At 50.6% G+C, this 21336-nt stretch overlaps 1 protein-coding gene across 3 annotated transcripts in view; it reads right to left on the bottom strand.

Annotated features, from left to right (window-relative positions):
- Csmd2 (CUB and Sushi multiple domains 2) overlaps positions 1 to 21336 on the bottom strand; it is a 569250-nt gene that overhangs the window by 332493 nt on the left and 215421 nt on the right. For all 3 annotated transcript variants that reach the window (XM_087548710.1, XM_087548711.1, NM_001446899.1), the window contains 1 exon segment: positions 12039 to 12246. In XM_087548710.1, the coding sequence (XP_087404836.1) occupies positions 12039 to 12246 (208 nt within the window).

The following is a 21336-nucleotide window of genomic DNA, read 5'->3' as shown; positions in this document are numbered from 1 at the left end:
TCTGTCTAGGAAAACAAAACAAAATAAAACCAAAGGAACAGAATCTTAAAGCCAGTGGGAAGAAGTCCAGAGACAAGTTCTGTTAGTACATCTAGCGAAGGATGAAAATGGGATGTAGCTGGGCCATGGTAAGGATGAGAAAGGCAGGGAAGAAGGCTGAGGGGAAGCTAGGCAAAGTGGAAGCTTGCTGTAGGACAAGACAGAAAGCCACGATAGGATCTGCTTTATGAAACAGAATTTTCCTTGCTTCCTGGAGAACCGACACTGGGATGAGTAGACTCAGGTCACTGAGTGGCCCAAAGACACTGAGTGGCACAGAACGGGCAGAAGCAGCTTATCCTTGGAGACAGAGAGACATGGGAACCCATAGAGAAGGTCGGGAGAGGAGCCATGGCAGTAGGAAGGGGAGGAGAAGTTCCAATGGAAAAGAAACCATCCAAGTCAGCAGAAGAATGTATTAACCAAAGAACACACAAGCATGATGGAATACAAGCCTGAAAAGAATGAAACTCTGACACTACGGACCTGGAAAATGTTCTCCTAAACACAGAGTCAAATTCAGAGGAAGAGAGAGAGGAGTGGTCACCACAGGCTGGAGGCTGTCACTCAGCAGCTATGTAGTTTCAGCTGGGGGTTGGGGGAGGTTGGATGGACAATAGACAAGGCTGTTCTCCAGTGTCTTAATGACATCAAATTGTACATTTAATGGGGAAAATGGCAAGTTTCATGTAATACATATTTCGCCACACTAAGAAAAGACGTTTATTTTGGATGTGTTTATTTTGAGACTGCTGTTAATGTACATGGAGCTTGGAGGACAGAAAATTAAACAGGGAGCTATTGGCATATAGTTGGTATTATGAACAGACTGTGAGGGCACCTGGCAACGAGGGAGGATGGGAAAAGGGGGAAGGTTCTGGACCTCTTGGGTCTAAGTGAAAAACTGGGCAGAGAGAGACAGGGCAATGGAGAAGAAAAAAGAGAAGTTCACAGGAATGGTTGTGGTAGCAGGCAAGGCATCTCTTGGTAGCCAAGAGAAAGAGACTGTCTTAGTTAGGGTTACTATTGCTGTGATAAAACGCTATGGCCAAAAGGCAAGCTGGGGAGGAAATGGTTTGGCTTACACTTCCACATCAAGGAAAGTCAGGACAGGAACTCAAACCAAGACAGGAACCTAGAGGCAGGAGCTGATGCAGAGGCCATGGAGGGATGCTGCTTACTGGCTTGCTCTCCGTGACTTGCTCAGTTCTTATTGAACCCAGGACCACCAGCTTAGGGATGGCGCCGCCCACAATGGGCTGAACCCTTCCCCATCCATTACTGACTAAGGAAATGCCCTACATGCTTGCCTACTGCCTCATCTTATAGAGATATTTTCTGAATTGAGGATCCTTCTCTGATGATTCTAGCTTACACCAAACATGTTGCCAGAAAACCAAATCACATGAGGATGGACCAGTGATACTGAATTTGGCTACCTGGGTTAGGGGCGGGGGGTGGGGTGTGTGAACCTGAAGCCTTAGTAAGATGTGTTTTAGTGGCAATGTTGAGCATAACTAAGAAAGAGAATGGGCTCAGCACCTAGGGTAGCTGAGAAACTGTGTAGTAACTGACCGGGATGGAGAAGCGGTGATTTTTTTTTGGGGGGGGGGGTGCCTGTTTGCTTTAGGTTTTAGATGGTAGATACAGTCACATGGCTGGGTGCTATTAGGCGTATCCAGAGTAGATAAAAGATGAAGAAATGAGAAGGTGACTCCAGCAGGGATGGCCTGGTGAAGATGAGACCTGGGGCATGACGGGGAGGCTTGTCTGGGGGAGGAGCAGGCACGGGAGCGGGAGGAGTGGGAGCAGCAGCGGGAGGGGCAGGAGCAGGAGCAGGAGCAGGGGCAGGGGCAGGGGCAGGGGCAGAGGCAGGGGCAGGAGTGGAAGCAGGAGGAGGAGCAGGAGCAGGAGGAGGAGCAGGAGCAGGAGCAGGAGCAAGAGGAGGAGCAGGAGCAGGAGGAGGAGCAGGAGGAGCAGGAGCAGGAGGAGGAGCAGGAGCAGGAGCAGGAGGAGGAGCAGGAGCAGGAGGAGGAGCAGGAGCAGGAGGAGGAGCAGGAGCAGGAGCAGGAGGAGGAGCAGGAGCAGGAGGAGGAGCAGGAGCAGGAGCAGGAGGAGGAGCAGGAGCAGGAGCAGGAGCAGGAGGAGGAGCAGGAGCAGGAGCAGGAGCAGCAGGAGGAGCAGGAGCAGGAGGAGGAGCAGGAGCAGGAGCAGGAGCAGGAGGAGGAGCAGGAGCAGGAGCAGGAGCAGGAGCAGGAGCAGGAGCAGGAGCAGGAGGAGGAGCAGGAGCAGGAGCAGGAGGAGGAGCAGGAGCAGGAGGAGGAGCAGGAGCAGGAGGAGGAGCAGGAGGAGGAGCAGGAGGAGGAGCAGGAGCAGGAGCAGGAGCAGGAGGAGGAGCAGGAGCAGGAGCAGGAGCAGCAGGAGGAGCAGGAGCAGGAGCAGGAGCAGGAGCAGGAGGAGGAGCAGGAGGAGGAGCAGGAGCAGGAGGAGGAGCAGGAGGAGGAGCAGGAGGAGGAGCAGGAGCAGGAGCAGGAGCAGGAGGAGGAGCAGGAGCAGGAGCAGGAGGAGGAGCAGGAGGAGGAGCAGGAGGAGGAGCAGGAGCAGGAGCAGGAGCAGGAGGAGGAGGAGGAGGAGCAGGAGCAGGAGCAGGAGCAGGAGCAGGAGCAGGAGCAGGAGCAGGAGCAGGAGCAGGAGCAGGAGCAGGAGCAGGAGCAGAGAATATTGATTGTAGGCACACAAGGTATGGCAGAGATGAACTCAACAAGTATTTTATCTGCTCATCCACATTTCCTGGCTTCCTGAGAGCTGGTATAGACCGTGTGGTATTTTCCAACCAATGAAAAAGGAGCCATAAGTAAAGTATATCATACCTGGGGTAGGATAGTGAAAAGTCCATGCTGGATGCTCAATTCGCATTCCCGGCCACGCCACTGGAGGACATCACATATTCTAGATATTGCAGCCACCAGATGGTGGGATGTTCTTGAGCCTGGGTATCCACTTGCACAATTCTGGATTACAGACACTTTCATCAAGCAAGAAGCATTCCTTAGGGGCATCACAGTGGGATTTTGGGCTAATGGCTTTTTCTTCTTAAAATTTATTTATTTCGTTTGTATGAGTGTTTCACCTGCATATAAATCTGTGCAACACAAATGCATCTGGTGCCTATAAAGGGCAGAAGGCGGTACTGGGTCCCCTGGGACTGGAGACACAGTTGTGAGCCACCATGTGGGTGCTGTGAATCGAACCCCGGTCCTCTGGAAGAGTACCCTGGGTCGACGGTTTCCAAGGTATGGAGAGTCAAGAGGTGAGGCTGCCGTGGGAGGCAAGGGCTAGTTAGATCCGAATGGATCTTGTGTGCCTTATCAAGGCCTTGAATTCTGTTCTGTTAGACAACAGAGAGTGATTGAAAGCTTTCGCCTGGGGCTTAGCATGTCAGAGCTGCATTTTAATTAAGCCATTCTGGTGGCAGTGGGAAGAATGGATTAGTGAGAGCCAAGATGCTGGGAGATGAGGAAAAGGGGCTATTAAAGCCCACGAAGAAGATGAGATGACGGGCTGAATTCAGGGAGTAGTAACCAGAGTAGAAAGACATATTGTAGGCGGTACACTGGGAGAGCTTAACCCTTAATTCTCCCTGAAGGTGCAGAAAGGAGAAAACACTCAAAACAAAATGCCCAGCATAAGTGTTATAGAACATCCTCCAAGATGGCGTTTGGAATGCTCTCAGCATGAATGGGCTCGAGGAAGGCTGAGGTTTGGAGGAGGAAGTCGATGAGGAGAATAACAGGAACCAAAGACTGGGGAACGCCATGTAGGCTACTCTTCAAGAAGCTTGGGTCACGCTGGTGTGGTTTGTCACACCTCTAATCCCAACACCTAGGAGGGAAAGGCAGGTGGGTCCTTGTGAGCTAGAAGCCCACCTGACCCAGACGAAGAGACCAACCATTCTAACAGATTTTCACATACCAGCTGTCTGTGTGAATCCTGCTGCCTTGATGACTCTGTAAGATTAAATGAATTTAAGGCTCAGAGAGAGGGGGAGGGAGGGAGGGTGGGAAGGAGGGAGAGCTCCAAGGATGTAGATCAGTCCTCAGAACCTGGAAAGTGCTTGCAGGAGCTACACAGGGGAGAAATGCTGGTGGAATGTAATAGGCTGGACTCAGTCATGAAGGATCAGAATGCACAGTTGTGGCCAAACACAGAAATGGAGGCCTTGGGCATTCCAAATGAATTAACACTCTTCTGGAAAACAGGGCTTGCCAGAATGCGGGGGCCCTCAGAAGGGCCCAAAACAATGCCTTCCATCTGTCTTAACCACACCGCCAGGCACCTGGCAGCTCCTCGGGAGAGGTTGAGGACAGCATCTTGCTGTCTGTGCCCTTCACAGCCCTGGCACAGGCCTCCTAGCAGATGAAGTACTTAGTACAAACCTGTTGCATACCGTCAGAGCCATGGGGGGCAGGCCAGCTGCCCTACTTCCACTTCCCACTCACAGAACTGTGAGCCCCAAGCTCCAGCAGAGCCCCTGTGTCTATGGCAGACAACATAGCCTTGAGCCCTGCTCTCCCAGCTCAGACTTTTGTTTTCTTTCTGAAAGCATGTTGTCACCTGCAGAAGGGAGGAGGAGGCGTCACACTGTTCCTCAGCAGAGAGCTTGGGAGCCAGGCCTTGCTTGGCCCTGCAGACTCGTACATGCCAGCGGCCTGCTAGGGCCCTAATCCTTTCCCATGGCTTGGCTATCGAGCTTGTAATGCTATTTCCAACTCCGAGAGATGCATGAGATGAGATTTTAAAAGGCTAGTTATTTATGGCCTGGCTCCTGATGGATACAACAGATGCAATTTCATGGGTTCCATCAGAAGCAAACAGTTTCCTGGTGTGACCTAAAGCAGTGCCGTGTGGCAGGGATACGGAAGCATCACCCAGCTGGGTACCACAGCAGGTTTCTAGTCTCAGCCTCAGTTTGTCTGCTTGCTCAAGAGATGCCCTGGGTTAGGCACAGCATCCCTGGTCTGCATACTGTCCCCACTGCTTTCTGGGCATGTCTGCTAACTTGGGAACCTTGATCCTACCTAGCTTCTGACACTCAAGGAAGAGAAAGCCTCAGGAGACACATTCCAAGCCATGCCTGAGTTTCAGAGGCAGCTAGGGCATGGTGGTGGTTCCACAGCGCACCTCCCCCACCCCGCCCTCGGCCGGAAGGTTCCACCTTTCCTCTCAGTGATGGCTCCCCTGGGGTTTCTATCGTGGGGTCTTTGCTGCTCTTCCTCCCCCATCTGGTCACCTGTTATGACATCTCACAGGTGTCTGCTGTTCACTCTGTGATTGTCTGGGGATCCTAAGTTTTCACAAGGACACAGGCCTTGCTTGTTTTCTTCACTGCTATGCTCCCCAGGGCCAGGGCCAATGCCAGAAGGCACAGGCAGAAGAACTATGTATGATACCCCCTACACCAGAGAGCCTTTCTGGCTCGTCAACACCAGGGACCCTTCCTTCCTGTTCCAGGCTGATGGCAAAATTTTCCTCTTTCTTTGGCTCAACATAAAACCCATCCCTAGGGACACATTGCTCAGAGTCTTAGACGCAATATGTCAAAAGACTGACAACTTTTCTGAAGGACAGACAGTCTTTTTTTTTTTCTTTCTTTCTTTTTTTTGGAGCTGAGGACCGAACCCAGGGCCTTGCACTTTCTAGGCAAGCGCTCTACCACTGAGCTAAATCCCCAACCCCAGGACAGACAGTCTTAATGTTAGACTTTCTACCCCCCGGGGTTCCCATCCTTGGAGTCAACCCTACTTCACTGTCTGCAAGAGGTTGGCCAGATTCTGGCTAATGGGAATATCTCTGGTTTCAATGTTTTTGAGGGGTGGGCAAATGATTATGTGACTGTGGTACGACTGCCCACGCAGGCCCAACGAAAAAGGCCAGGGCCCCTTATCAGCCCCTAATGCACTGCAGGCTACCGCCATTGTTCCTCACTACTCTCTTAGTCACTTCAGAAATTCGATGTGAGAGCCCATTGCCAGAAACACCACCCATTTGACTCAAGTATAAGCTACTGGTGACCTACAAGCTTCGTCTTTATTGGCTAGCTTTCACAGTGCTGGATGGTGCTATGCATGCTACTGGGGAGAAGAAGAGTAGTTACCAGCCTTACTGGGCTGTGAACCCTGCAAGCCAGCAGAAGGCTAGCCTGCCAAGATAAACGCCCGCTGGCCACAGATGGGTCAATGCCATGGCAGTAACCGAAAACTTTCTGATCAGACTTGAGGTGCACTCTACAAAAGGAGAACTTATTCCGGGTCACAGGCCTGCCACTACTAGTCTGCTAAGTGGACGTAACATTAAAGACACCTTGTTATAGCCACAGATCAGGACCTCTCTCAGCCCTCCTCAGAAAGGCCCCTTGCAGTAGATGTGATTGACAGAGAAACCGGCAATTGGTCAACATGCAGAGAAGAGGAGACTGCAGAGTGCCCAGCCCAGAATGAGCATCAACACCACACCCGCTCCCCCACAAGCTCAAGGATCACCATGGAAGAGGGGGCAGTATAGTTGTAAAAGCCAGAGGCAGTGGTTGACTATAGGTAAAATGTTTCCTGGACACAGCAGTGGAGTCACACATATGAACTGACAGTGGCTGGGTAACCAAGCCAGACAACATTCTAGTAGGGTGTGGGCAGTAGGTAAGGGAGTCCCACACCTAGCTGGGGTGCCCTGGGGCAACTGATCACTGCTGGGAGAGGGGAGTCCTCTCTCCTGAGGGATGTGGTCCTTGAGAGGCTGCCTCCCTTGCGGTAGGTGGCCTACACTCATGTATATATTGGCACATTAAATGTACTTCACATGTTAAGAAAAGAAGACATGGAATTGGGAGGGGACAGTGACGCTGGGGATAGAAAAACTGGAGGGAAGGGATATGGGGCTTGATCCAAACACAGTAAAATGCATGCGTGAAATTCTCAATCAATAAAAAATAAAACAAAGCACGATGACCACTTCCTTCTAGAACAGCTGACACAGGTGGGTGTCAGAGACCAGGTGGGAATCTGAGACCAGGTGGGAATCTGAGACCAGGTGGGAATCTGAGACCAGGTGGGAATCTTTTTTGCCTACTCATGGAGAAAGCCTGCCTGAAAAGAATACTAGTCCATGGGAGAGCAAACCCTAGGGAGGAAAGATGGCATAATTTGGTAACCTTGATCCAGCAGTACTTGAAGCCAGATCCTGGATTCTTTTTTCAGTAACAGAAGCCAACACATTTCCTTTGTAGCTTGAGTCAGTTGGAAATGGGGTTTCAGTTCTTGAAGGGAAAGAGTCTTGGCCCTTGGATTTCTCTTTTCAGGCCCTGGGAGAATCTCCTTTATACCTGTTAGAAAAAATACCTAACACACGATATTGTAAACCATTGAATAATATTATCCCCCTGGCACTAGCTGTGAGCTCCAGGGTCTAGTAGAGTGTGTGGCTATTACAAAAAACGTTTGTGGACTGAATGAATATCTCCCCAGGACCCTGGTCTGTGTCTTTGTCCTCAGCATCTAGAAAAAGCCTGGCTCATAGAAGGATCTCAATAGATGCTTATGGAAAATAAGTAGAAGGGAGTCATAAAGCACACAAATAACTCAAACTAACATTGGCTGTGAATAATAAGCAGATAGGTATTATGAGCAGACCCCACAGGCAGGCACCATGCGCCTTCTGGCTCCGCCTCCTTCTAATGGTCCCTCAATAAAACACCTAGTCGAAAAGTCGCTGAGATCAAATGGCTCCAGTGTGCTTAAATTCCATGTGTCGGATGCCTAATAATTAAAACAAGGTCTTTCAAAGGGAGAGAGTGTAGCCCCAAAACATTGAAAGCGACTGTCTGCAAGGTAGACCGGAACTTTCATGTCTGTAACTATATGAACAAAAGCAAGCAAAGGATGTGATATAAGGGACTCTACGGGTGAGAGCGGAGTCTGTCACGTCCATAGAGATGTCCCATCTTGCCTTTTGTCCCTCAGAGAATGGACCTGGAGAGGTCTCCAGATGGGGAGTATCACACCAGAGGGGAGTCTGGCAGCTGTGTACACATTTGGTTCTTTCCGCATGCTCTACAGCACGAGCCTCACTTTCAAGTGTGAAAAGCGAGTCCTGAAGGGTCATTTACGATCCTGGGATTAGACAGCTACTTAAGGCCCTGGGAATCTGACTCCCAGACTGCCCTTTTCTTGCCTAGATGGCATGATGGAGCCTGAGTCCTATGCACTGGGAGGATAGGCCACAAGACAGAGGAAGGAAGAAGAGGGATGGGTCTAGCAGTTTCTCCCCTGCCTTCCCTGCAGCGATTGCCCCATTCGTGGAGAGGCCATCTTTGCAGCCAGCTGGCAATAACTTCTCATCTCAACTTGACCCGATGTCCCCCAGAGACCCAGGTCCCACATACAAACAGCTTCATGAGTCCCCAAGCCCACCCCTTTGAAGGTATCAGGGTCTCTTGAGGATAGCAATGTTGAGAACACATTTTTCATTTAATGTGATGGAAAGGTGTGGATTCCGTTGGGGGTCAGAGGTCGAGCCTACCCACTGAGTAAGAGCAGCACCGATGCTCACCTTCCCGCCCCTGGTCAGTAAAAAACAGCCCTCTGGTGTGTGCATATGTATATACACAGCTGTGAGAGGGATGGGGTGCTAGCTCAGTGCTACATCCGTGGCAGTGATATGCAGGGCCATGCCTGGGTACTGGAGTAGCATGTGTGTTTCAGGGGTAGAGCAGATTGGGTTGGGATTGTTCAAACACAGTCTTTGCTCATAATCAATGCCCTGCTCCCATCAATGACTGAAGGGAGAGAGGATCTAAGTCCTAGGGCTCTCCAAACATGGTAGAACAGTCGAGATCAGGGCTCGTGGTAGTAACAGCCTTTCCACAACAGGCATTGGGAGGTTCTAGAAGGCCAATATGAGCCAGAGAGACTAAGACCTCCAAGATGTTATTTATAGGCTGCTGGGCTCTGAGGTTGGGCTACCCCTGCTGTTTATCTGTGGTTCACCCCCAACCTGCCTCCCCACCTTTCATTATATCACCTCGAGGCTGCCAAGTGACTATTTCCTGCCATGCTCCAGGCCACTGGTGTCCTTTGCTTGGTGAGCTTGAGATCTGACAGGAGGCAGGCTCACTTCTGAAACAGCCTTATGTGGCAAACTGGGAAGTTACAAATCATTCCCATACCAGTCCAGAACATCCCACTGAACAGAGCCTCCATGAAAATCCCAGTGTTATTCTTACCTGACAGAGGGAAGAAAGGGAAACTGAGTATATGCCCCCTTTTCCTCCAAATCCTTGGCAACCTGCTGCTGGGACAGGGAGTGGCAGGCATGTTCTTTCAAAGGACTCCTGTCTCCTCCACAGACGGACAGACACTCATGCATTCAAATCTGCCTCTTTTAAGAGAACCCAGAATTTGAGAGCACAGCCTGGAATCTCACTTAATGCTCACAAACTGGTCAACTGGTCTACCCAAACCAGCAGCATAGCTTTTTTCCCCCCAAGTATCTGAGGAACCCTTGAAAGAAAGGCACAGGGGGAAAAGTCGCCCCTTCCCAAACTCCCAGCCTTAGTCCCAAGCTTATTTTACCTGGGATTGCCAGGTTTGTAGAAATCAGAACAACAAACGCATCCTGCCTAGCACCTGTAACACCAGCCCTCCTAGTAAGTAGAAATTACTATTATAGCAAAGGGTTGAGAAGGACATCCCCAGTGATCTCTACATAATGTCTTCTGCTCTTGGGGACTTAAAGGAACAAGCTGACTCTTTTGAGATCTGTTTTAGTTCTGGTGATGTGTAGACTCATGGCTGGGGGCCGAGGTCCTAGGGGATTGTTTGACCCATGTATGAACAACTGAGTCAAATAGGGTTGAGGCTGGAAGAGAGAGAAGGACACTCGTCCTTCCATCTGTGTATAGAGGCTGAAAACAGCATACCTAAGAAGAAACAAAGCAGTGGCATAGTCTAAGCCCCGAGAAAAAGACACTGGGTGCTAGCTAGCTACAGAGACGTGGGAACCCATCACAGACAACACGTCGCAGTCGCCTGGAAAGACAGGTTCTGAGTGGCATTAACTTGAGCTGCAAGCCCAGCACTGGGTGACCTAAAACAAGTAGCAGAAGCTCTCTGGTCCTTATTTTTCCTCTGTTGTAAAGAGAGGGAAAGTATACAACTTACTTCATAGGAATCTTACGAACATGCAGTGAACTTGAGCTATAAGGAACTGAGAGCCGGCCTGGTACCTACGGGTAGAAAATGCTCAGTGATCACTTTCATCACAATCTATTTCTGAGGACTCTAACGATGCATGGAAGATTTTCATGATTCCATGCTAAGTTAAAAATACATGAGCAGAGAGAGTCAGATACTATGTCATAATAAAATATATAAATTGCCAGCTATGAAAAAAAAAAAGGCCAAGGGGGCGCATGCCATGGTTTTAATCAGTGTCTCCCACTTCTGTCTTTTCATATTTTCCATTCGCTGTCAGAAGAATGAGTGTTTTACGATGTGATCCTAGGGCCCCAGGGTCTGCAGGCTGAGCAGCTCAGGGGAACGCCAGTTCCTTGCGCCCACTCTGATCAGAGCCACATTTACAGAACACCCAACCTCCAAGGTGGCCTCAACACCCAACCTTCAAGGTGGACTTCTTCACCCAACAAGAGCATATTCCTCAAAGGGCTGCATCTGGCTCGGCTCCCCCCACCTCTCTCTCTCTCTCTCTCTCTCTCTCTCTCTCTCTCTCTCTCTCTCTCTCTCTCTCAATTCAAGACAGGTTTTCTCTGTGTAACAACCCTGGCTGTCCTGGAACTCACTTTGTAGACCATGCTAGCCTCGAATTCACAGAGAATGCCTACCTCTGCCTCCCGAGTGTTGGGATTAAAGGTGTATGCCACCACTACCTGAATCAGGAAGGTTTTTCACCTCCATGATATCTGGCAGGCAGGAGTTGCACAATCATAGCCTTCTATCCTTCCTCTCCCTCCCAGCTCCCTCTTTCCCTGTCTGATCACCACCCCAGTGACTACCCTGTCTGTGTACACATTCACCTCCTCTGGCTCTCAAGCCCCCTAATTCCTGCTTTGCCTGGAATATCCAGCAATGCCTTTCTGCACCCCTGTCTCATGTCCTGAGCAATTCCTGCCCCCCCAAAAGAAACAACAAAGATGCCCGTCCCAGTCTGTCCTACATCTGGAAACTTTCCTGCTGGATCCCGATGTGCCACAAACACCCCTAGTCATCCTCGTTCTGGTAAGAGAATCACACTGTGAGTCTAAGAGCACACATTTATATGTCCCATCACTGGAAAGGCTGGTCACACAACCTCCCTAAGCCATCCTTGGCTTCCGTGGGCACACACTAACAGTCAGAACTTGTAGACACCAACCAAGGATGGAGGTCAAGTCCACCAGTTCTCCCATGCCCCTCCTCCTCCCTGACCTGCCAACATCCGGAAGTGTTCGGGATGTTCACGAAGAAGAGAGGCCCCCTGACATAGCTGGCAAGAGGGAGATGAATTCCTTCATTCACACACACACACACACACACACACACACACACACACACACACACACACACTGAAAGGTCCCAGCAATGCTTGGAAGAGCAGTGGCCCCCGAAGGTGCTTGTGCCATCCAGAAATGCAACATGATTCCACACAGTGCTACCTTGTCCAAAGCTCGTGTCATGAGACCAAAGCCTTTTTAGCTTTAATTCTGATTTCTCCGCTAAGTTCCATCCTGAAACCAGCAAGGGCACACTTCGGATCAGATATGGAAATCCCTGTACAAACCGCATCTCCACTTTAAAACCATGCAGCGATTTCTCATTAAGGACGAGATGCAAGGACTCCAGAGCTCAAAACAAGCCAGTGGGGAGGAGGCTGCGAAGGACACCTTGGACAGTCCAGTCCTCCCCAGCTGCAGAGACCACGAAGGAAGAAGGGGGGCTGGCGGGGAGACTCACCAGAGAGAGGAGCCTTCGGTCCCTGTGACCTCCAGGAAGTCATATCCATCCTCTAACTGGAAGTCAATAAACACCAGGGCGATTGTGTCCCCAAGCTCAGCCAGGATAGTCCACGTGCAGTCCGCATTGTTGTGATACTCAGCAGGAAAGTGGGGGCTGGAGATGATGCCACTCTGGCCGCGCAGGGTCCCGCCACAGGCGTCATCCGCTGTGGGGAAAGACAAGAGGCTCCTGTGAATGGCAGGACTTCTGGTCTCTGATTTCACCAATTGATTGGGGCTGAAGGGGGTCCTGACATGTGATTGTATGATTGTCACCAGTCTGGTCTCCTATGAGGACAGCTCACTCTTTGAGAACATAAGTAAATAGTAGAACAAGTTACTTAAATGAGTCAACTTGGGAAGGAGAAACAGAAGAGGCCTCATTGGAGCTGGCTTCTGTAGGCTAAATAAATAGTTCGCTAGACAGAGCAGGTGGGGAAGGTACAGTCTCTAGAGAAGGGGGTCGAAGGCCTTCATCTGGAAGGTTCTGAGCCTCAGGACAGCTGAAGGACAGGACATTCACCCCAACCTTAAGAGGAGAAGAGGAGGACGCAGTGCAAGGCAGACAATGAAAGCAGGGTGTCTGAGTCCTGCAGGAGTCACAGTGGGAGGGAGGAGAAGGCAGCAGGAAAAGTCAAGTTAGCTTCTTGCTGACCTGTTTGGGCTCTGCCTGCAGCCTAAGGAGGGCTGCTCTGTGGTGTGGCACCTCAGCAGGGAGTCAGAGGCCAGAGCCACAGTAAAGAGACTCCCTTGGTGCTGAGGGACAGAAGGTGTGGGGAGGGGAGAGCGAGGAGCAGGGGGTAGGGAGAGTGAGGACCTTGTGTTACATCAAGAGTGAAAGGAAGCAGGTGGCCATGACAGGGCTGGGGTGGTGTGAGGGAGGGGTGAAGGAGGGGATGGTGGGGTGTGGAGGAGGGTGGAGGTGGGGTTGGTGGCTCCTCCTACTCCTATGGTGTGATAGTCACAAGGACAAAAGAGTGGCCTTGTTCCAGGGCCTGGACCGGGAGTCAGCCTGGGTTAGCTGGCTCTGTGGAGCAGGGTAGCCTGGGTTGGTGAGGAAGTCTCAGCCTAGGCCTGGTCCCCAGCAGTCTTTTGGTCAGGGTGATCAGTGGGATAAGAGGATGCTGGGTTGGGCCCACTGTGTTCTCAGTCAGCTCACCAAACTGCCTCTGTGAGTCCAGTCCTAGACACTGGTCTGCAGAGGGTGGACCTGCACCTGCCTGCAGACTACACTCTCAGGCCTGAGGATACTGATGTCTCCCATGTCCACAGCACACAACCTGAGGTCCTGGGTGTTCCAGTCACCTCAGCGATTGTTCCGCCTCCCCATCTTAGCCTAATCTCCATCCTGTCTCATAATGACATGGATGGATGGATGCAGCTCCCTGCCACTCAGGATCAGGCAAAGGACCCCTAACCACACACACACACACACACACACACACTGCATGCTTTCCTATAATTATTTCCCACACTTCTTTGGTGAATTATCAGTTTCTCCATGTCTGGAGGTTGAAGGCAGAGATTGTGCTCTTGGCACCAAGCACCTAGCACAAAACAGGCACTCAGTAAGCATCTGGTGAACCAAGGAACGGAGCGGTAAACTGAAGATCAGAGAGGTTAAGTTATATTGTCAGGGCCACACAGGAAGTGGCTAAGAGAGGGTTTTAGCTGACTCTCTCTACTAGGGTGGCAGTGTCCTCCACACTGAAGTCTTTCCCAGTTCAAGAGTGGCTTGCTAAGCCACTGGAAACTTTTCAACTATCCCAGCATTAGCCAGAGACCCCTGGACCATGCTGCAAGCAGGAACCAGGTCTCAAAGAACCGTTAGGCCAGAGCCACCTGTGTGCTTAGAGAATCTGTCATTCTTCCGTCTTGGGCTCCTCTGACCCCCTGGCTCTAGAACTATCCTGTTTTGATTGAGGATGCTATGAAAGCTGTTTGGAGATTTCCTCGCTCTTTAAACAAGACGTCGTATTTCATAGTTACAACTCTGGAGTCGTAAAATATAACCTTCAGCTCACACCGAGCCCTAAAATATTCATCTACACTTTCTCCTCTGGCAGAGGGCCTGCTGCGCCACCATCAAGTCATGCAGTCTGACGGGTGCAGGTGGGTCGCTCTGATATGCCTTTCCAAGCTTATGACTTTATTCATGATTGGCTTCAGCGTCTCCCAAAATCTCTCCAATTAGCCATCATTTCAGAAAGCTATCCCTCTGTCCCCTCTGCCTCTGTTAGCTGCTCAGTTACTCACAGTGAAGGGAGGAATGGGAAAAACAAGGGATGCATGTGCCAGGCTTCTCCCAAGAGCACCCTGGGATGCCTGGGAGCTATGGCGGCCTGGCCTAAACTTTATAGATCTTTCTAGAGTCAGACCTTCACCATCATATATCAAGTATATCGAATATCCCCATAACCAGTTCTGCAGATTCTGCCCATCTCCGCCCTCTCAGAATCCTTGGGCTCAGAGGAATGAAAATCTCACAGGTCCTAGAGTGGAGTCACTATCCTGAAATTCCAGAGCAAAAAAAAAAAAAAAACAGAAGAAGCAGGCCTCTGACACCCTAAAGGCATTGCCTCGAGGCAAGCAATCCAAGGCTGGATCCTCATGGCTTCAAACACACACACACACACACACACACACACACACACACACACACACACACACTTCCCAACAATCCCTTAGAGAGCCGGGATTCCCCCACCTGCACTGAGATGCAGTACACCCCCTCCTAACAAAGTGATCAGCCACTCTGACCTGTAGCTCCCTAGAAACCCTTAGTAACTTTGAGGTCAACTACCTCTTGGAGCTTATCCTAAAACCAGGGGCAGGATGACGATCTAGTCTTAATGGCTTTAGGTGCATGTCCAGTAAGGCAGCCTGTGTCCTCAGAATGAATTTTTAGGGAGAAACCTTATTTATCATCCTATGCAGGCGTGGATGTGTGTAGCATCAAAACCAGATGCATCATGGGAAAAGGTATGCACGGTGAACTAAGGCTTACCTAACCCTAACTTGTCAATCAAGACAAATCAACCAACCAACCAACCAACCAAACAAACAAACAAACACCACTCATTCCATGCCCCAAGAAATCAACTCGTCTTCCTCACAGACCCACAAATGGAATCTTTGGGTAATGACAGCAGCTCAGGAGCCCAGTGTCTTTAGCCAGATTCTCTCTCTACACAGTGTCCCCTCATCTGGGTGTCCTGAGTGGAGAGGTACATTCAAGCTCTTCCTGATTGGTATCATAAAGTATTCTTCAAAACGCTCATGTTGATCTTGGCTCCGGTGAGGACAACCAGTCATCAAGAGGTTAAAGGGTTCTAAGGGCCCTGCCTTTCTCCATGGATTAACCCATTGAAGGGTTCATAATTTGCTAGAAACTTCCAGAGGTGGGGCATAATTGGAGGAAGTAGAGGGTGTGTCCTTTGAGGCTATCTCTTGCCCCATCCATTTTCCTGCTTCCTGGCAGTTTGTGGTAAACCGACTCCTTCACACATTCCCACCGCCATGATGTTTTGCTTCCTCTTAAGCCAAGGCAAGGGAACAAGCTGACCTTGGCCTTGAGTTTCCGAAACCACAAGCCCAAACAAATCCTTCTGCCTCGTTGTTAGTTGTTTCTCTCATGTACCTGTGAGGTAGTTAGAGTAGGTATGACCCCCATAGATCCATGTGTTTGAACTCTTGGCTGTAGGGAGTGGCACTATCAGGAGGTGTAGTCTTGTTGGAGGAAGTGTGTCACTGTCAGGGAGGGCTTTTGAGGATTTATGTATATGCTCAAGCTTCACCCAGTGTGGAACAGAGTCCCATTCTGTTGCCTTAGAATCAAGATGCAGAACTCTTGACTCCTTCTCCAGCCCCAGGCCTGCCTGCTGCCATGCTTCCACCATGAAAACAATGGACTAAACTTCTGAAACTGTAAGCCAGCCCCAATTAAATGATTTCCTTTATAAGAGTTGCTGTGGTCATGGTATCTCTTTATAGCAATAAAAATCCTAACTAAGACAAACTGTTAGTTATAGTGAGGCAACCTAATCAGTGCAGGATGGATTAGGAACATCTTCTTTGTAGAGTGTCTGTCATGGGCCAGGCAGAGCACTGAGAATCTTCAAGCCACTTAAAAAGTTAGTTGAGTCACCCCTGTGAAGATTAATGTTGATTATCAACTTGATAGAAACCTGAATCACCTGAGAGATGGAGCTCTTGGGCATATGTGGGAGGATTCTCTTGACTGTGTTCATTGATGTGGGAAGACCCTGTCTACTGTGGGCGGCACCATTCCCTGGCTGGGATCTTTTTTTTTTAAAGCATTTTTTTAAAGATTTATTCATTTATTATATATAAGTACACTGTAGCTGTCTTCAGACACACCAGAAGAGGGCATCGGATCTCTTTACAGATGGTTGTGAGCCACCATGTGGTTGCTGGGACTTGAACTCAGGACCTCTGGAAGAGCAGTCAGAGCTCTTAACCTCTGAGCCATCTCTCCAGCCCCCCCTGGCTGGGATCTTGAACTGCATAAGACAAGGCAAGAAATTAAGCTGCACTTATGTCTCTTTTCCTAATGGTGGATGCTTTGAGCACCTGCCTTCCCTGTACTTCCTTACACCTGCCACCCTGGCTTCCCTGCACCTGCCACCCTGGCTTCCCTGCACCTGCCACCCTGGCTTCCCTGCACCTGCCACCCTGGCTTCCTTCCACCTGCCACCCTGGATTCCTTCTACCTGCCACCCTGGCTTCCCTGCACCTGCCACCCTGGCTTCCCTGCACCTGCCACCCTGGATTCCCTGCACCTGCCACCCTGGCTTCCCTGCACCCGCCACCCTGGATTCCCTGCAACACCCTGGCTTCCCTGCACCTGCCACCCTGTCTTCCTTGCACCTGCCACCCTGGCTTCCCTGCACCTGCCACCCTGTCTTCCCTGCACCTGCAACCCTGGCTTCCCTGCTATGGCCGACTACTTCCTTAAACTGTGAGCAGAAGAAACCTGTTCTTCCTTAGGTTGTTTTGATCTGAGTGTCATATCACAGACACTGAAGAGGAAACTAAAACAATCTCTGTGCTACAGATGAGGAAACTGAGGCTGAGTTTAAAACAGCCCCATAGGCACAGCTACCTATGCCAGAACTGGAATCGGAACTTAGGACTCTATGGCTTCAGCACTGCCCTGGTCCATACCTGTTTCTCTGCCTCTCAGGTCTCCGTGAACCATGCTTGGCCCAGCTGTGCTCAGGCAGACGAATTAGGCTTCCCGGCCTCAACCTGCAGAGAGCCTAGGCCTCGAACTGCACCAACAAGGGGAAGGAGCTTCACGTTCACACGTTGCTGTGATTATGAGTCTCCTGTGGAGGTCATGAGATTGCCAACATCCTTGCCCACAGGGGCAGCGCTGGTCAAGACTAGGGGCATTAGGAACATAGCCCTGAGTTGTCCCAGCTTCTCTACCTGCTATTATCGCCAGAAACAAAGCCACCCACCTCACCTCTCCAGGCCTCGTCCCTTTCCTTCGCAACAGGAACTGGCAACACCATGGCCTCTTTAGGCTTCTGTAAGGATTAAATTATACAAAGCAGGGCCAGCATGTCAATCAGTGCTGGCCAGCAGTGTCTGTGGCAGAGAATCACAGTAGTAGCTGGAACAAGGCCCTTCGCCAGAAGCATGTATGAGCAGAACCCCAGTCCATTTTGAAGTCCATCGTGCCATTACTCCCAGTGACTGCTGGGAAAATGGGCACAGCGAGACTGAGTGGCTGGCCCAGGGCCTCTTAGCAAGCTGATACAAGTGACAAGGTGGAGACCTGCCTGAATCAGGGGATGGAACCTCAGACCCCATGCCATGACTTGTCCTGCTCCAGAAAGAACAGAGGTGAAAGGGGAAGAGAAGTGCTGGGAACTCTTGCAGGAATGAAGGAGGTCAACTCTTAGAGCTGCAGCCACACAGCCCAGTCTCAGCTAATCCTAGTCCATACAACAACGTGCCCTACCTGCAAACTGTTTGACTGACAGGCACAGCGAGCCCTGAGTCCTCTACTGTCTACACTCCTGTCTGGGATATCTGACTCCTGCCAGTGAGTCCTCACAGCATAGCCCTCAGTTGCAGAAGGAGCACTCCTTATGTCACCAGTTCACAAACACCCGAGGAACTTAGTTCTTGTGATTCTGCGGGACACAGACACCTGTCCTGGTCACCCTCCACTTCCCCCATCATCATTTCTATCTAGTGTGCATTTCAGAAAGAACTTTCTGGTCAACTTCAGACCTTCACTCATTAGCAAGGCCTATGAGCTACCCCTCACACAAATCCTTAAAGCTTGTTGTCCAGATTCTGCTAACAGAATGCTTATTCTCTAGGGGTCTGGTGGCAGCCAGCAGTGGTTGTCACGGTGCTCTAAGACCAAATCCATCTTGCTCCAGCCAGCCTCTCCGACCCCCACCTGTTTTTTGGTCCCTTGTGCCTCTGAATTCTCTTCCTCTTCCCAAAGCTTTCTTTGATCCAGGGCTGATGCTCTTTGAGTCAGAGGCTGGCTGCTGTAACACACATAGTCTTCCTTGCTGTGGATCAAAGAGTTTCCACCACGCTCCTGTCTCTTAAGGGACGTCTGTCTGCCTTTGAGAATGTGTCCAGAGTGGCAGGCACATCAAGGGATAGCACAGGCCCTGCCTTCTGCTCTCTGCTAGCTGGACAGAATCCAGATGGGCCAGGATCCTCAGAAGGAGGGCTCGTTGAGAGTCAGCTTCAGGACTGCCGTGCCTGGAACCCCGGTTGCTGTACAGCCCCCCTCTGCCTGTCCTGTGACTTACATCCTGTGCCCCACCCCCCATTTCAGCGGCACTTCATTTCAGTAGAACAGGGCCTTTCAAGCAAAGCTTAGAGAGCTTTGGCTGTGTGTCCCCCAGAAATCTCCCTCTCAGGGGGCATGACTGCTGGATACCAAGGGCTGAACAGGGTGCTGCAAATACTGCAGACAGCTTTCCAGGGGGAGGCTAATCTACTCCTGATACCGAGCCTGGAGAGGCCTGTGTGGGAGGCTCATGGTCCTTCCTGAGCATGAACCCAGCCAAGCTGGTACCACTGGGGTCCCTGGCACAGCTGTGGCCCCTCCGCAGCCTGAGCAACCAGTGAGTACTTTTGCTCCTGGGAGGTTTGACATCCTGAGAACAGCATGAAAAACCGATTGTGAGCCATTATGCTCCCGAGGATACATCAGTAAGGGAGAGGTCTGTGGGTATGAGGGAACCCCCAGCCTCTGAGAGAAAGGAGCAACCACAACTCAGCCACAGACCCACGGGCATCAGGGAGCCTGCACCCTAAGGCTTTCTTCTGTGTGCAGATGGAGGCATTCTCCCTGTGGCTCAGGTGGGAGCTGCTTTAGAGGAGAATGAATGGCAGGGACACGTTGGTCTGGAGTTTTTTCTAGAAAGGTCTTGCGCTCCATGTTAAAGAAACAAATATTGTGAAAGTTAGTGAGGAAGAGTTCCGGGGGTGAGGTTAAGCAATGGAGGACTCAGTCACCCCGTGCCTTCTGTTACAGCAAAGGACAGATGAAGTGTATGTGGCTTTGGTAGGTGGCAGTCTGCAAAGGAAAACCTGTACTTTCAAGGACCCAGTCTGTAGCAGAAGACCAAGGGAATGGGACAGTGCCTACGGGTGGCTCCCCCCTGGCCACCAGGGAGTGATACTTCATAAAACTGCAGGAGTCAACCAAAGGAGTGGGTTTGGGGAAAACAGAGTTTGGATAAACTGAATGTGATACACATCCAGTGAGGGCAGTAATGTCATTTCCCTCTGGGCTAGAGCTCAAAGCAGGCTACCATACCAAAGATAGGAGGTTCAGAAAGACATGGGGGAGCTTCCAGGAGGGAAGTCTAGGAGAAGAGAAGAATCAGGATCGAGTGAGAAGCTGCAGGATGTTGGGTGCTAGGAGAGAGTCCTACACATGTCACTCTCGTGGACTACAGATGTGTGGCTGCTGTCAGCAGGCAACCACTGCTCCAATGTCAGGACACAGGGACACTGGATAGTGGGAACTAGATCATTTGTTTCTGTTTACTGGGGTTTGCAGAAGACATTATGGCAGTCAGCCCCATTTCTTCCAAGGACGCAGCTCTCTTTGGTTAGGAAAAGGTTCCTCTGTACTTAGGGGGAGAGGGAAAATTAGGAAGCACAACATCGGGGGGGTGGGGAGGAACCAGACTTTTAAGCACTTACAAAGTGAACAGAAGACTTGAAGCAGGGCCAAGTGCGGGAAGCCTCAAGGCAGAAGGGGCTGGAGAAAGGAGATGGCTGACATCTTGTGCCTTTTAGGGGTAGCTGGAGTGACCAAGGGAGAGCAGAGGGAAGCACCAGGAAGGCCAGGCCACAAGCCTCAGGAACAGCCACATATTTTTTTGTAACTCATCTGCTGTGCAAAGATGTAAGTCCGGCAGTGTCTTAACATCTGGTGAATAATGTGGTTCTGCAAAGGCCTCTGGGATTCTGTTCATTGAGTTTTAGCGGGGTTGGTTTTATGGTGGTAAGAGGGTCCAGAAAATGTTCCCAATTTCCCAGTTGCCAAAGTAGAACCAGGGTTGGGAGTTAGGAAAGAGGAAGATGGGGAAATTTTTTAGAAGGTATGGGCAGAGGAAATCTGCCGTAATGGGACAAATGTGGGCTCTGTGGATGAGACTTGGATTATATTTGTGTTTAATTTCTGTCTTGAATCACAGCAGTTAATGTCTGTAGTGTTTAAGAAAGGTCTCTGCTTCCTGGGTCACCACACATGCACTTCATCTATCCCTCCATTTCTGGTTCTAGTATCATGTCACAATTCTGACATGCCCTTCAGAAGATCGGTATGCTAAAGGTGACATCCCCAGGACAGGGTGTGGGTAGGGATAGTACAGAAAAGGGCAGGTGTACATGGAAGGAGGCCACAAAGGGCCCCACACCTGTTGTGAGGGATCCAAAGTCAGTCCCAACCAGCTTGGTCTTTCCTGAGGCTACCTCTTAAAAAGAGGTGGATCCTGAACAAGATATGGGGCCTGAGAAGATAGGGGACAGTAGCTCTGGTCCCCATAGGCTCCATCATGGAAGGCCAACCTGGGCAAGGCTAGTTCTGCTGGAAGAATGAAGAGGCATGGGGTAGTGCCAACAAAGCTTAAGTGGTGCTTTATCTTCTGGAAGATGGACTCCACCCGGCAGGAGACAGTGCTGGGATCAATTGATGATGCCTTGTCATGTGAGTGGGGAGAAGGGAACAGGTATGTGTG

The sequence above is a fragment of the Rattus norvegicus genome, chromosome 5, assembly GCF_021556685.1.
Source record: "Rattus norvegicus strain SHRSP/BbbUtx chromosome 5, alternate assembly SHRSP_T2T, whole genome shotgun sequence".
Lineage (NCBI taxonomy): Eukaryota > Metazoa > Chordata > Mammalia > Rodentia > Muridae > Rattus > Rattus norvegicus.
The sequence above is the reverse complement of the archived record's forward strand: the minus strand, read 5'-3'. Positions and strand labels throughout refer to the sequence as shown.